The sequence below is a fragment of the Glandiceps talaboti genome, chromosome 7 (assembly GCF_964340395.1).
Source record: "Glandiceps talaboti chromosome 7, keGlaTala1.1, whole genome shotgun sequence".
NCBI classification, from domain to species: Eukaryota; Metazoa; Hemichordata; class Enteropneusta; family Spengelidae; genus Glandiceps; species Glandiceps talaboti.
Window position 1 is genome coordinate 7,214,774 of NC_135555.1, and position 15,467 is coordinate 7,230,240.

The 15,467-nt window shown below is 34.4% G+C and overlaps 1 protein-coding gene across 2 annotated transcripts in view; it reads right to left on the bottom strand.

Moving 5' to 3' along the window:
- The window catches only part of LOC144438288 (copine-3-like), a 37,008-nt gene extending 23,470 nt beyond the window's left edge, over positions 1–13,538 (bottom strand). The window contains exons 1-11 of one of the 2 annotated variants that reach the window (XM_078127343.1): positions 13,508–13,538; positions 11,770–11,928; positions 10,112–10,291; positions 8,112–8,186; positions 7,167–7,241; positions 6,747–6,830; positions 6,451–6,540; positions 5,495–5,596; positions 4,584–4,670; positions 3,602–3,661; positions 2,852–2,985 (exon numbers count right to left, since the gene is read on the bottom strand). In XM_078127343.1, coding sequence (XP_077983469.1) covers positions 2,852–2,985; positions 3,602–3,661; positions 4,584–4,670; positions 5,495–5,596; positions 6,451–6,540; positions 6,747–6,830; positions 7,167–7,241; positions 8,112–8,186; positions 10,112–10,291; positions 11,770–11,925 — 1,043 coding nt within the window. In that variant the 5' untranslated portion in view covers positions 11,926–11,928; positions 13,508–13,538. Of the gene's footprint in view, positions 1–2,851; positions 2,986–3,601; positions 3,662–4,583; positions 4,671–5,494; positions 5,597–6,450; positions 6,541–6,746; positions 6,831–7,166; positions 7,242–8,111; positions 8,187–10,111; positions 10,292–11,769; positions 11,929–12,433; positions 12,504–13,507 lie in introns of those variants that run through there. The other variant, XM_078127344.1, reaches the window with a different exon arrangement.
- Between the last annotated feature and the right edge of the window lie 1,929 nt (positions 13,539–15,467).

A 15,467-nucleotide genomic window follows, 5' to 3' on the forward strand; every position in this document is an offset into this window, starting at 1 on the left:
ATAAGACAGTGATAATGGTAGGAAATAGGAAAAGACAGTCAAAGGAAACAAGAGTCTTGTCAACTAAAGTTCAGAAGCATCTGCGACAAGCTGATAATTCGATCATCAGCAATGCAATATGCCCAACAGCATGCCCACCATGATGAACAATTATTGAGGATAGAGTGGTCCATTGCTCCCACCAAGATGGTGAATTTCGTGACTATTCAATCGCCTGACAAAAATTTTCCTGAGCTTCAAAATCCAAATTTTGATCAGCTAATCAACTATTAATAGATATTTATAGTTATTATGAAAATATTTGTAGTCTTTATATTTAAAATACCATCAAATATGGCTTTCTGGACAAATTTTTAACAAAAGGCAAAAGGAAGTGTGTGTGTGTGTGGGGGGGGGGGGGAGTCTCCATATTTACCCAAAATTTGAAAAGAATTTATTATTGATGATGCCTTAAATGTAGATGTAATAATTCAGAATTAATTAGCTGTTGATGTAATTTAGGTTCAGTAGATGATTTTCATTTTATTTTGGATTGTCCTGTTCATTTTGTCGAAAGGTTAATTTTATTTAACAAATGTGGGATAAATTATAATAAATAAATGAATATATAAATAGATAAATAAATAAATAAATAAATAAATAAATAAATAAATAAATAAATAAATAAAAGAATGTAATAAGTAAATAAATAAACAAAATATTTTTCTTTGATTAAAAGTATAAAAAATCATCTGGCACTAGGCAGATTTTGAAAAGTTGTTTATAATATCTTTATTCAATTTTCACAAAATTTCTTTATTGCTACTGTTTTAAGTTAATTTGTTATTACTGTTTTAATTTATAATTGTTGCTTTTTACCATACTATGCCTTCTGAAGGTATAGTTGTGTTGCGTTGTTAAGTTACTATAAACTTTTTCCACCCACCCATATATAAAAAAAAAGCTTTGAAGTTTGACTGTTCAACTTTAACATATTACTTTATATTGCACAGAAAATTAATATTCTATAATTAAAACTCAAATGAGGAAAAAGAATCCAAGGCCACAGAAATAAGATTAACTCATTAATGAATAAAATTGTTTGGAGGCATTTCTGTAAAGCTTAATTGTATTATAAATGTATAATTCAAACTGTCCTGCATTGACTTTTTATAATTAGGCATTTTTTGCATTTCTCATTGATAATGTATGAGTAGCTAAAAATCTCTGCTTAACATGTCTGGGTGTTCAAATAATACGTATCAGTCAAACTACAGTGTGATGACCAAAAAACTGGAAACCAGGTCTTGAAATACGAATTGATGAGATTTACAACGAAAATCATAAACCCTGAAACAAAACGTCGTTTGGCTCGACAAAAATCTCATTAACAAAGCTACATTCTATCGGCTGGCTAGTCAAAAATCTTACTGACAACATCTTTTCTGATATTGTTACACTTTCTTTGCGTGAGTTACCATTATCTTAGGAGATCAATGCCAAATTCATATGTCCCTGCCTGGTAAACCTAAGGTTTGGCGCATTCTTTGATATTTTTGAGACAGTCAATTGACTAAAATGTATCAATTGTAGTTCAGTTCTTGTCGTGCCAGACGATAACATGTGGAAATATTAATTAGATTTTTGTAGAGCCAGACAAGAACATTTACAACATCAAAGAGATACTTTGTCTGGCCAGACAAAAACTGTGGCAATGTTAGTGAGATTTTTGTCGAATCAGGTGACGTTTTGTTTCAAGGTTTGTGATTTTTGTCATATTTGAACCAGTTGTATCATTCTGACTTCAACATGTCTGTCATAAATTGCCAAATTTAGACTGTCTCTTCTCTATCAAAGTAGACAGTAGTCTTCAACTTGTCCATGGTAGACATATTATTAAAGTCCCCTGTCTGCTTACAATTCATTTTCTTATTAAATCATTTTATCTAGTCTCCCTGTCTCATTTCAAAATACTCCCTCTCAGCATACAAAACATTAACTGTGCATTACACTGGTCATTGGTGATCCTCAAAATAAGGCCAAATTACGTATCAGAATGGACATCAAAGACCTTATGGTGGTAATTAATGCAAGCTGAACTCACCATACCAGAACTAACTATGAATGGATTTTTTTTTTGCATGTGAAAAATAGTTTCTAGGTTTCTAGGTCGAGGTTTTTATGAAGTTTTTATATACAAATTCAACTGATGCCCTAGCCTTTACTGCCACCTTCAATGAATTATCAAATTACATTAACTGAAAATGTCTTATGGATTACATTCCATTTTATCAACAATGAAATTCACTGTCAAAAGTTCAAAATAGATGCCTGTACCTTATAAAATGGACAGACATGAGCTTTTTACATTATTAAAAACATTAGGTATGCCTAGGTCCTTGATTCTATCATGATAGCTATGGATAAAGTTAGATAAGGACAGTACACTAAGTTCAGAATAACGTAGGCAATGCCTTGGTAAATTTTGTGTTTACACTGACTTTAGTATTCACTTGAGATAGGTTTTACTTACAGTACTGATAGCCTGTCAACTCACCTGTCATAGTCCTGTATCACATTACCCACAGTACTGATAGCCTGTCAACTCACCTGACCAGTCCTATATCACATTACCCACAGTACTGATAGCCTGTCAACTCACCTGTCATAGTCCTGTATTACATTACCCACAGTACTAATAACCTGTCAACTCACCTGTCATAGTCCTGTATCACATTACCCACAGCACTGATAGCCTGTCAACTCACCTGACCAGTCCTATATCACATTACCCACAGTACTGATACCCTGTCAACTCACCTGACCAGTCCTTTATCACATTACCCACAGTACTGATAGCCTGTCAACTCACCTGTCATAGTCCTGTATCACATTACCCACAGTACTGATAGCCTGTGCATATTGGTTAGGATATCCTGGACTGATGTAATGAAGTGAACTGGGATGATTAGGATCACCATTTGAACCAGTGAAATCAATTCCAACCTACAACAAAGAAACCATCAATAAATCTGTTTAATAATATTCACATATCAATCTTATAATGACAATATAATGCTGAGTTCATCTCACTCTTTAATCAATACACTACTCTATGGGTTAAAAAGTTCAGTTTTTCAGTGTAGATGGTGAACACATGCAAAAAGCATTCCAAACATGTAATGGTAATACAATAGGAAATAATATGATCACAGGAGGACAGTATTTTTTTCACTACATACCGACCATAAACAAAAATTTTTTTTGACTTAAACAGCGAAACTCGCCTAAATTCTCTGCATCAGGTGGCAATATCAGTGTCTCTGTCCATGTCTCATTTACTAACACAATTCCAATAAGACTTTTTGCTAAAGATGGTGAACACCAGCTTCAGAGAGGGAATCTGGTAATTCATTAGATTTTGATGACCAAAACATACTAATTTTGTGGAAATTGACATCTGGCAGCTCTTGTAGGTACTTAAATTTGGACAGAGTTAGATTTTATAGTCATATTCAAGCTAAACACATCTAGTTTCTTAGTGTACATAGTGGATAGGAAAATGGACAGCATGCATACAGCAAAATCTTATTATACTGGATGATTATATACATGTACTTACAGTGAAATTTATCTGGCATCCACCAAGTATATAGTCTAGGAATGAGTACTCTTGAGTTATCTGATATATAGAGTACACATAACACATTAATGTTACACAATTATGTAGCCTACCAAAGTCAGAATACATGTACTCCCAGCTGATATTTAGATTGAAATTTATCATGATAGTGATGAAGGACAACATGTAAGTAAACTATACTATATATAGCCAGGAGTTGCTGAACCTGTCCCTTTAAAGTTTTATTTCAAAGTCAAGTTATTCTACTTTACAAATTACACTTCTAGCCTTGTGAATCATCACTTGTTTTATATATCTGACAGTTGTAATGTGGTTGTTTACATATGAAATGTCATGTGACTTTAATTATCCAATCACGATGAGTGTTTTACCCTATAGTAATGGTGTAATATTTATGATGATTATCAGGGGGTTCTCACTGAGCCAGTTGAGTCGACTGTGAGTTGGATTAAATTTAGGTCAGGTACACTGGGGTGTTTAGAGTCGACTTTTCTTTTGTGTCTGACACAACATTCCATTTGATTACACAAGTGTATTTAGTTTCCTAGATAAAGAGGGTTCCAGTTCAGGGCTGCTGATAAATGATAGGATCAAATGAAGGTTGTGCTAATATTGGATGACTTTGGTATGTGATATGTGTCAGGTACAGTGTGAAAGGAGTCCCAAATCCAGTGTTAATAGCTTTATGTTGCCTCAGAGTGAAACTCACATTTGTAATCCGAACATAGTATGTATCACTGTCATTTTCAAACAAGAATCCTTCAACTAAAATTTAGTATGCCAATGTTTTGCATAACTCATTTTACTTTATATTATGTTACTTACAAAATTGTGTGACTCGTACACTTAAAAACTTTTTACATATTAAGTAAATACTAAGTACAATCTTTGTGGCTGTAATTTCATTATCTTAAGAAAAAAAATGGATTTGACTGACAAATTTGAAAGATAATTAACATACCTTGCAGGATGTCAGGAACAATTGCCCGGAATGTACGTAAGATTTCTTCTTTGCCTTTTTCTTTGGATGGACAAGTTGCCATTCCGCCTACATGTACAATGGAACAAAAATCTATCTTTATATATCATGCATCTCTTCTGAGGAAAATTTCTGATATGGACAAAATTTATAATAAAGTGAGTGAATAAATTTTCAACAGTTTATCTTGGAAAGTTAATGGTAATAGAGTGACTCTCAATCTAGCAACTTTGCAGAGAACTGCCGATATCAATAACCTCTCTCTGGATAATTGGAATTATTTATAGAGTATATAGAGGAAGTTTTGAAATGGAAGAAAATGATTTCATACAAATATTATGAATCAGGTATTATATTTATTGTTTGTTTGTTTGTTTGGGAGGAAATGCCACATTTCATCAACATCTGTACACCAGTCCATATAAAATAACAACTGTGTGTGGATATTGCAAATCTCTTGTTGCACTGGTCAAACAAAAGTCATGACAAGTAAATGCCATGATTTGCACCCCTCCCCACTACACGTGCACACACACACACACACACACACACACACACACACACACACACACACAATGGCACACACACTTGATCATCCATATAGCATCCTTAACACATTCAAAACTGAAAATTAAATGCAACTTCTCTTTCAGCCTATGTAACAGGTTGATGACAGAAAATATGAACTGAATTAACTGCTCGCCCTGAGCACTAAAGCCACGCCCACGGAAAGTTTGCCTACATGTAGTTACAGTCTGTTAGAGGCAAAAATGGCATCCAGATAAGCAATTATTGACAGATAAGTCAGACATATTTTGTTATTCACCATACTACACTCATCAAAGGAAAATTGAGTCTATAACTCATCAATAACTTAAATAATAACATCTCACCTGTCTACCACCAGTAGTACCATCTATCATTTGCTGAGCTGTTGCAGTAGTTTCACCAATCAGATCATGGCTTCCATCATCATCCCAGTCATAACATACAATCTGACAAGTAAGGAGAATCATGAATGGTCAATGATAAGCTGGTATTCAAATATTACTTTCCTAAGCATACATATTTTCTTTGTTGATCTTTAAGAAGGGTACAATGCTTATTATACATGTTACGCATCATGCTTTGCTTCGAGCTGTGGATCCTCATAACACTCTCAAACCTTGAAAGTGGTATCAATTACATATATGTACATGCTATTTAATTTTCCACAACTGAAATTGTGCTCAAAGCACTTTTTACTTGGCACAGACCTTGAATGACATAAAGATTAAGGCTTGCTGGATTGTCAAAAATAGCTTGATCCATGGATAAATAACACAATGTCAAAATTGCATTATAACTGGTTGCCATGTAAACTACATGTACATATCAATATTGATAACCTTAATATGCCTTATTCCAGTCACCCATTTTGCAGTCATTACTGAAAGCAGTGTCACAAGAGGGTAACCCAACATGATGAAAAATTTGGGCTAAAATCAAATGGCAATACATAAAGCAGTCAACTGAAAATGACACAGACTGAAATAAAGTTGGTAGAATGTTTTCATCGCTTGATAATGCAACTAACCATTGCTGTGAAACACTGAGAAATGGTGATTTATAGTAGTCAGTTATCATGCACCTACACTTGTGGTACAAAAGGTACTTCTAAACAGTACTCGTAGAGGCCAATCCGTATTCTTTTGTCTTTCCCATAACCAGAATATGGTGTATTGGTTGCCATGGAAATAACATAATATCATGGTTTTACATAATAGTATAATTGATTGCAATGTAAATGACATATCATTAAGTGGTTTTACTTGGTTGCCATGTAAACAACACATTATCACAGACTTACCTTAATTGGTTTCTCATAGTTACCATTACATAGAGCTTGTACAGAAATTTTGAAAGTCTTCCATGTTGGACTCTGGTTGTTCATGACAACCTAATTAAAGAAGAAACATGAAAATTCCACAATCTTCAAGTCATAAAAATTATCAATATATTCAATGATTAAATGCTTATTTATCATAAAAACATATTATGACTGGAAAGACTTCCATTTCAGAGATGTTCCAAATATCAGGCATACTTTGGTAATAAGTAAAAGACCAAACTGAAATGATACAGTAAAGCTAAACTTTAACCTACCTCTGTTCGGTGAACCATTACCTGGTTGTCTTGGCTACCTGATCTGAAAAACTCAAGGTAAGGATCTGACTTGCCAAAGAAATCCTACAAAGTAATAGATATGTCTTTTGTTAAAATCATGTAAAAAATTATTGAAAAAAAAATTATAATGAATACAAAAATATGACAACAGTGTCACATTTTTGTTCTAATTTTATTCAACTTCACTTAGATTTACATCTGCCTTAAAGGGGCGCTGAGTTTATACATTTTGGAGCATAGTTTTTGCTGTATTTTTAAAATGCACTGGCAGTATTCTACTTTATTGAGTCATACTTGACTATCACTTGCAATTGACAGAACTCAAACTTGGTGTTAAATTAACAGCATATAATAAAGAAGGCAAGGATTGAAAGACACATCCAAAGATGATTAAATTACCTTTTTGTCAACATTATTAGCTCTAAAACTCAAATTCAAATTTTGCTTGGAATCAGACACTTCTTCAGCAACTACCTGTTGATAATATCAAAGTCAACATTTAGACATAGTGAGAAGAGATGCATACATGCACTTGTTTCCTTCTGTAACAAATTTCATTTCATTCACAAAAGCAGTTAGCTGGGTTTATTTTGTTTGTGAGAAACATATTACAATATGGTACAGTTTTGCAATAACTGCATAAATGCAACTGTTACACAGCTGAATATACTGATACATTTACATTATTTCATTTTATCATATATAATTTATCACTACATGTACATCATTAAAGGGAAAGGTCTCTCTAGGCAATAAAGGTATTTTCATAAACTTTGGGTTCAGGAGCGTCTTATCATGAATTCACATCACATAACTGTCACTCCACTGCCAAGAAACACCAAATTGAACGCATCTTCATCTCTATTGTTCTTGCAATGCTACATGGGTCTCAGCAGACATGAATATGGATTAGATGAACAGTGAATATTCATTACTCTTAAGGTCATGAATATGCATTGTTCAGCTGCTACATATTTATGTCTGCTAAGACCCATGTAGCAATATTGTACCATTGCTAGATAGAATAGAGGTGAAAAAGAGCTTCAATTTAGTGTTTCTCGGCAATCGAGCAAAATTTATGAGATGTGAAATCATGGAACGACTATCCAGAACCTAAAATTTATGAAAATATGTGTACCTTTATTTCCTGGAGTGGCATTTCAGGTTGCAGTCTAAAATGCACAGGATAATACTAATCATATTATCTTGGCTTTAATAATTCATCACCCAACCAGACACCCGTGTCTCATAAACAGGTCCTTCAATTTATATCAGTTTTCATTTGTCTACTGCAGTGATATTTCCATAGTTACAGTTAGTTTAATTATTCAAATTTCAACTCACCGTAATAGTGCTGTCTTTCATGGGTTTGCCAGACTTACTAGTTAGTGGTTTGGTGTATGCTCCTTTTGATACAACCTGCAGTTAAATATGCATGCAACAGTTCCAATTTATGATTTTTTTTTTCCAGTTCTAATGACTCAGAGGATGTATAAATGATTTGATTATTCTTACTTAGAAACTAAAATATTCATAGCAAAGAAAATGTACAAAAGTTCAAATGATGAATTTCTTCCTCAGGTGGATTTATGATTTATTTTTCTTCTTTGGAAACTAAAATATTTATAGCAAAGACAAATTTTGAAATTTTGATATAGATTTTTTATTATAAATGCAGCCTGTAAGCTGGCAAGAAAGTGCGATAATGTCAGAGTACATGCGTATCTATTACATGGCCATTCATTCTTACTCTCACCATACTTCACAATACCTACAGTAGCATTTTTGTAGCCTGCAGTGGATGGTAAAATTTTCTTTCAGGTACCGAGAATCACAGTTTAACTGCAGTGAGCATGGCATCTTAAAAAATAGTTAATTGTGCCCATATCTGGTGTGCAACAATCCTTTTTTGAAACTGGAAATTGTCATTATGGAATACATCCTTCACACACACATTTTTAGTTGATATTCTCTGTACATACAGGCAAATATTATCTTGCAAGTAATAGTCTATTCATAGTAGGACAGATAATTCTATTCTGATAATGGCAGATTCAGAAAGAACACTGAGGTGTGGTAATTGAAAATAACACATACCCACATCATGAGTAATATCACAATTTATTCCCAGCTAAAGGTTGACACTCTTAAGCAAAATTTTGATTATATCTAAGCAGAAGAAAACCTTTTGCACAGATAAGACACCAATAGAAAAATGCACTTTACCATTTATAAAAGTTCAGTTATATAAGAGTTAAGTATCAACGAACATTTAGCATCCACTACATCTTCTAATCAAAGTCTACACATTACAAAAAACTCCTGAGAACTGAAATTTTTACCAAGCCTCTATGAATTGTTGTTCTGTTCTAAAATGCAACCGAGTCTATTTTTCATGTTAGTTTTTTTTTCTTTTTAAAGATGACACTTTAATTGACAAGAATCAATTTACCAAATCCCAAATTGCTGTTCACTGGGTAGACACTACACCATTAACATCTGATCAAAACACTTGAAGTTGATAAATTGGTAAAGTTAATGAATTTTTCACTGTCATGTAACCTCACAATCTTAGAATTAGTTATCATTAGTTTTATGATTGATTATCAATTATCACATACCCACATTTGACATTATAACATTGTCTCATTTATCATTTCATATTAATTTTCATACATGCTGATTTTTTTTAACCTGAACCATATAGATTAACATGTTGAGTTATCATGAATGATATTAAAAGCAAAATGCAGCAAAGAGCAATTCGCTGTCAAATTGTTGTCTGTAAATGTGAGTACTTTGTGTTTCCTCTGATGTTCTCATAAACATAGAAGATTCCACAGTTTGCTGACCCAGCAGAAAGTGACATGTAATGGGTAACATTTAGCTATTTAATATCACTTTCATTGCATTTCATCAAAAATATCGTACACTTGAACAAAATGTCTACCATTTTCAGCTTTCAACAGGCTAGAAAAATCCATAGAAGCTTGTTTATTTTATGAGAATTCCCACAAGCTATTACAACTTTAATGAAGTGTACAGTGCAGTGTATGACATCACTTCAATCTAACTAAAATCTGAATTACAAAAGTTTTCTCTCACGTCTGAAAAATCCCATATTATGAAATCCGTTTATCTTTGTCAATAAAGTTTGTCAGTAAGTATGAATATTAATTACATCATGAATATTAATATTTTCCTGCGAGTGTTGGTAGTTATCCCTAACTTTGACATAATGCAATTACTAGTTGACCTTTATATAACCACTAATGACCCTTGATGTAATGGATTTGACCTTTGACCTATAAAAATTTACATGTGACCTTTATAAATATTATTACCTGTCCCAGAGTACATTCATGTTCGCCCAGGAAATCATCGTCAGACACTTTTTCTGTTTCATTATCGATGTCAAACACGCTAAACTTCATCTTCTGTACTTCCTCAAACATATAATTGACCGTTAAGGCTTTGGAGAAATTGGGATCTAGACTATTTGTCACTTTGTCTGTTCTCTCCACCTGTGAAAAGACAAACAAATAATTTAGTCAGGTTTTATTGTAGTCATGGTAACAGATGATATTGAGATTCGGCCAGACCTCATTTTATTTAGCTATTTATTGCATAACTGACACTTGTGCGATAAACCTTTTGAATAAACATTAATGCCACAGAGGCAGTTGTTACTGAAACAAAGCTATTTATAAGGAACATCAATATACTATAAGTTACACTGTGACAAACCACAATGATTAATATTGTCATGGTGACGGATGATATGTAAACAAATCCATTAATAATGCAATGAAACTGACAAACCTCTAGGATAGATAATGTTGCCATGGTGAAACTCTAGGGCAGAAACATCTATCACTTTAAAGGTATACTAATACTTCATGCATTTGACATAAAGTGTTGATTTAAATCTGGGAATTCTGCAACTTATGGCACATGTAAGGTATCTCATTCAATATTTACGAGTGAACAGTGATGGGGAAACTCAAGATTTCAAATACTTGAATAAATCTTATACGGTTTGCTGAGTAGCACCACCTGTACAAATTAAACAATTCTCAAATGCTCTTAGAGAGGTCTTCAATTTTACAGCTTCACCATCTCATACTCTTTAATATGCACTTTATCTAATATAAGTGATAGCAAGGAGAATACCGATGGCATTCAGCGATGTGATAACTAGAACATTCATGAAGACAACCCATTTATTGAGGGCTGAGAGAACAGTGATATATATGATACATATATATACATCATAAACAATTATGAATGCATATTACAGGAGATTTCATCTTAACTTGCAAATGCTATTAAACTATGTATCAAGAACAGCGAAACTGATCACCAGGTTTCATGTTGAGATAGACACAATAAAGATAACACACAAACATCCCTTATACAGTGTCTGCTCTGTATTTTGTTACATTTGTCTGGTTTTGTTATCATAAATAATATACAAAGCAGACACTGTGTAAGGGATATTTGTGTGTTATCTTTATTGTGTCTATCTCAACATCAAACCTGGTGATTAGTCTCACTGGTCTTGATACATTGTTTAATGGCATCTACAAGCAAAGACGAAATCTCCTGTAATGGTTTTTCTTTTAATTCTCCAGTGACGGAATAAAAAAAACTGTCCCTTTTGTCCTCTGACATGGTCAAATTTTCTTTGATCAAACAAGAACCCCTTCCTCATATATCAATGGCATATATTTATTGTACAATGATAAATCATCTGTGGCATACTGTACATTGTAAGTGCTTATGATGTGCAAGAAATGGCTTGATTTTGATATGTATGCACACATATGCTGTGTGTGTGCATGTATGTATGTATGTGTGTGTGTGTGTGTGTGTGTGTGTGTTTGTGGTTGTGTGCATGGTAGTATGTGTGTCGGAACCAATTTCAGGATAAGCTGTGAAACAGATATAGCCTTATAAGTATAATCCATAATTCAACATAAACATGGTGTATTTTTCTCACCTCAACCCATGTTCCTCCAAGCTGCATATATAGTACTACCATTGGATCTGATTTAGAGCTTATATCTTTGTTGATCAGCTTCCTGCATGATATTCTCAATTCCACCTTAGAGGCTGGGCCACCAGGACCACTTGGTGCTCCATATGCATATGCCATGTCCTACCAATGTTTGAACAAAGTTGTCATATTTGGCAGTACATGTAGGTCCAGCCATAGACCCCATTTGAAATTTTGTGAGTTCCATGATCCTATCTTTGGTGACATCATCCTTTCCTCTTTCAGTCCTCAGAAATGTTTTGCTATGACTATGAGTATGAATGTTTTTGAATGTGACGATATCGATAATTAGCATCAAACCTCACTGCTGCTATATTTACAATATGTACATTTTGTATACAATGGACAAGATTTTATATTTGGTACTTTACAATAATGTGTCATTTTGTCTATAGAAAAACACACAAAGCCCAAGTTTGTGAAAATAAGCAGTTGTAGTGTTTTTGTAAGTAATACTGCCCAAATTCACTTGGTATTTCTTTTCTTGTGGTGTGGATGACTTTATATAATCATGATGGAAAACTCCTGTGGTAAGTTTAGGTGATACTTCGGTTTGGGGATTTCAATGTACAGAAAATTATATAGGCCTGTCAAAATTAATCATCACCTTCAGAGGGCGCCAGTCACCATCAAAGTTTATCCATAGCGGTTGGATAGTAACATCATTGATGAGTAAATTTCACCAGTTTAAGTGTTAAGTAGGGTTTCAAAGATAGCAGCACTGCTGGAAATCAAAACACACCCGGCCAGGCTGTTTTATTACATTACCCATACATTTTTTTTGTACACCCAAATATTGATATTTCATTTTCAAAGATATGGGAAAGGCATACTAAACATCCAAATTAGTTTTTTATATGACAACAATAATTCATGGTGCAAATTGGATACTCAAAAATAAGAAGAGCATGCAAATCCACGCAAATCAAGTGAAAAGTAACTACAATCACATGATTTCCACCTGCCAATGAAAGATTTATGTGATTTGCCGAACGCGCATTCATACCCATTCAGAAGACTTTGAATCTGATGATGAACGTGTGAAGCTATCATCATATTTACATTGAGCGTAGAGGTCAATTTTTGAAAGTGAAGATGAATATGAATATGATGGTAGCTTCACACTCGTCCATCATTGTAATATACATCTAGGAGATTACATAACTGATTTCTGAAACACTACTTGCATGTGTGATCTGATTGTGGTTGCATGGGCAAAAGGCAGGTTGTAAAATTTCATTTATTTGGACAGTTCGCTCACTTCTCCAACTATACTGACAAATTATGTGTAGTTTGCACCAGATAATTCATTGATAGTATTAATGCATTGCTGTACAAAACAAACAGATGGAAAATAGCGAATTATCGTGTGAATAGTTTAATACAGTAATGGCTTGATTGTGACACTTGACCTGGAGGTCAAAGTCAAAGTGGATTAACCTCTCCAACTCCCAAGGGAGTACTGACAATACTTGCAATAATATAAGTCAACATGAAATATATGACATAAGGAAGTACCCAATATTTCATGTAATCACTATGTAAGTGCTGATGACTCGCTGTCACTCAATCACATCTCTAGCTTACACTGATAAGGTATGTCATTCCGATGTAAGATAACCAATTTGAATCAATAATCCTATCGCAATTATCAAAACAAGAAAACGAATATTGCACGTACCGACCACTCCTCTGCTTATGTTTACTTTTACTTCCGGGATTCGTCCGTTTGTTTATCCATACCCTCCTCCACTATTTTTCAGTGGCACGGTGACTCGGATGCGGGAGATTGTTTATTAGGTTTTTTTTACTTGTTTGTTTGTTTGTTTGCTTGACTGCTTGCTTGCTTGCTTGCAAGATACATGTACAGGGTTCGTACACTTAAAGCAAAACAAAATTCCAGGACTTTCCAGGGGTTTTTCGTCAGTTTTCCAGGGGTATTCATATTGATTTTGGCCATTTTCCAGGGGTGTTGACACTAAAGTATATTTTTTGAATGACATCTAATTGTCTGATGTGGACGAGAAAAATCAACAACAGTTCCCATAATATGTGACAAAACATTTTAAAGACAATCGACACTATGCAAGATATTGGTTTCAAAACCACGTTTACACGCTAAGATTAACGGAGAAACCTCTGTCCTACCCCCTAAGTAGCCGTTTCGTCAAGCTGGTGCATTGATCGTGTAAGATTGAATCGCAGCATTCGTCAGTCTAATTCAGACATATCCAGAAAAATAAATTAAAAACTAAAGTTTGTCCTCATTATTGTTTGGTTTGATGTTACTAGATTTGTAAGCCACCTAAAATAATTTTTTTCTTCAAAATTTTGAATAAAAACGTCATCTACGTAACGAAATTTCGAGCTATGAATAACTGGATACATTCATCGCTTGCGTCTCGATGTTTATGTACTGATGCCACGAGTTGCGGAACATCGCGATTTCAACTCAACTTGACCATTGACGAATGTTACTGTACCGACAACATAAAACAGTAGTTTATTCTTTTAGAACATGTAACACAAATACCCATTTATCGACGAAATAAAAGTCACAACCCGGAAATTCATCTGCACTTCCCTAGGCCCTAGCTTGTAGTATCAGTCGACTCGTGCGCCGAACTTGTAACAATTTCTAATCGAGGTTGATGATGCTTTGATACTCGCTACAGTGTTACGATAATCTTGTTAACAGACCTACTGTACACGTTACCCCGGCCGGGACTGTTACAATATCATGTCCCTGAAATGACGACTGGGAGATGTACGGAGTAGCAATATATGCAAGATCGAAAGAAACACTGCGGCGCCCATTCAACTAATACGCACGGTCTGTGGGGCAAAGTGTCTCGTGGAACGATCGCTCGACTGTCTGGGTTCAATCGGCGTGAATTTTGATTCATCACCCAGCGTGGCGAAAGACTTTGAAAATATTTTCGCAATTTCACATTTACGAGATTCAGAATCATATGAATGGGTGGCTCAAGCACGGACATGACGATCGTCAATATTAATCGATCGATTGAACATGATCATTTTCCAGGGTTTTCCAGGGGTAGGGCGCATTTTTCCAGGGTTTTCCAGGGTTTTCCAGGGAGGGTTTGGAATTCCAGGGTTTTCCAGGGTTTTCCAGGACCGTGCGAACCCTGCATGTATCTCCAAGAATCATCGTACATGGATTCTGGATTCGACTAAACTTAATTTGTGGGAACTCGGAGAAAAGGACAAGCGGCAAGGTTGAGTGTATTCTTCGTGGAGAGATGATTACGAATCTCAATTTCATTGAAGGCATTATGAAATGAGAATTTTACATGTAAACGTCGTCAGTTTTTCGCCTTTTTTATTTATCAGAACAAAATATAAGATTGAACAACCAGAAGAAGAACAAAATACTGATGGAAAAAAATGCATTTTTTATTAGGTCTGTCAACACTTGTTGATTCATAAGAACACACGTAGCTGCAATATTGTAGTAGCGTTAGTTTTCGTTGTTGAGTTTTTTATCTTTCTAATTCTGCACCTCGAAGTTTGCACTGAAAACTCGGGAACGGCAAAAAAAGTTCAAATATAAAATAACGCTAAACTTATTGCAGCTAATGGGCACGTTTTGGGATGGCTAGGTATCCGTTGGTTGTCGG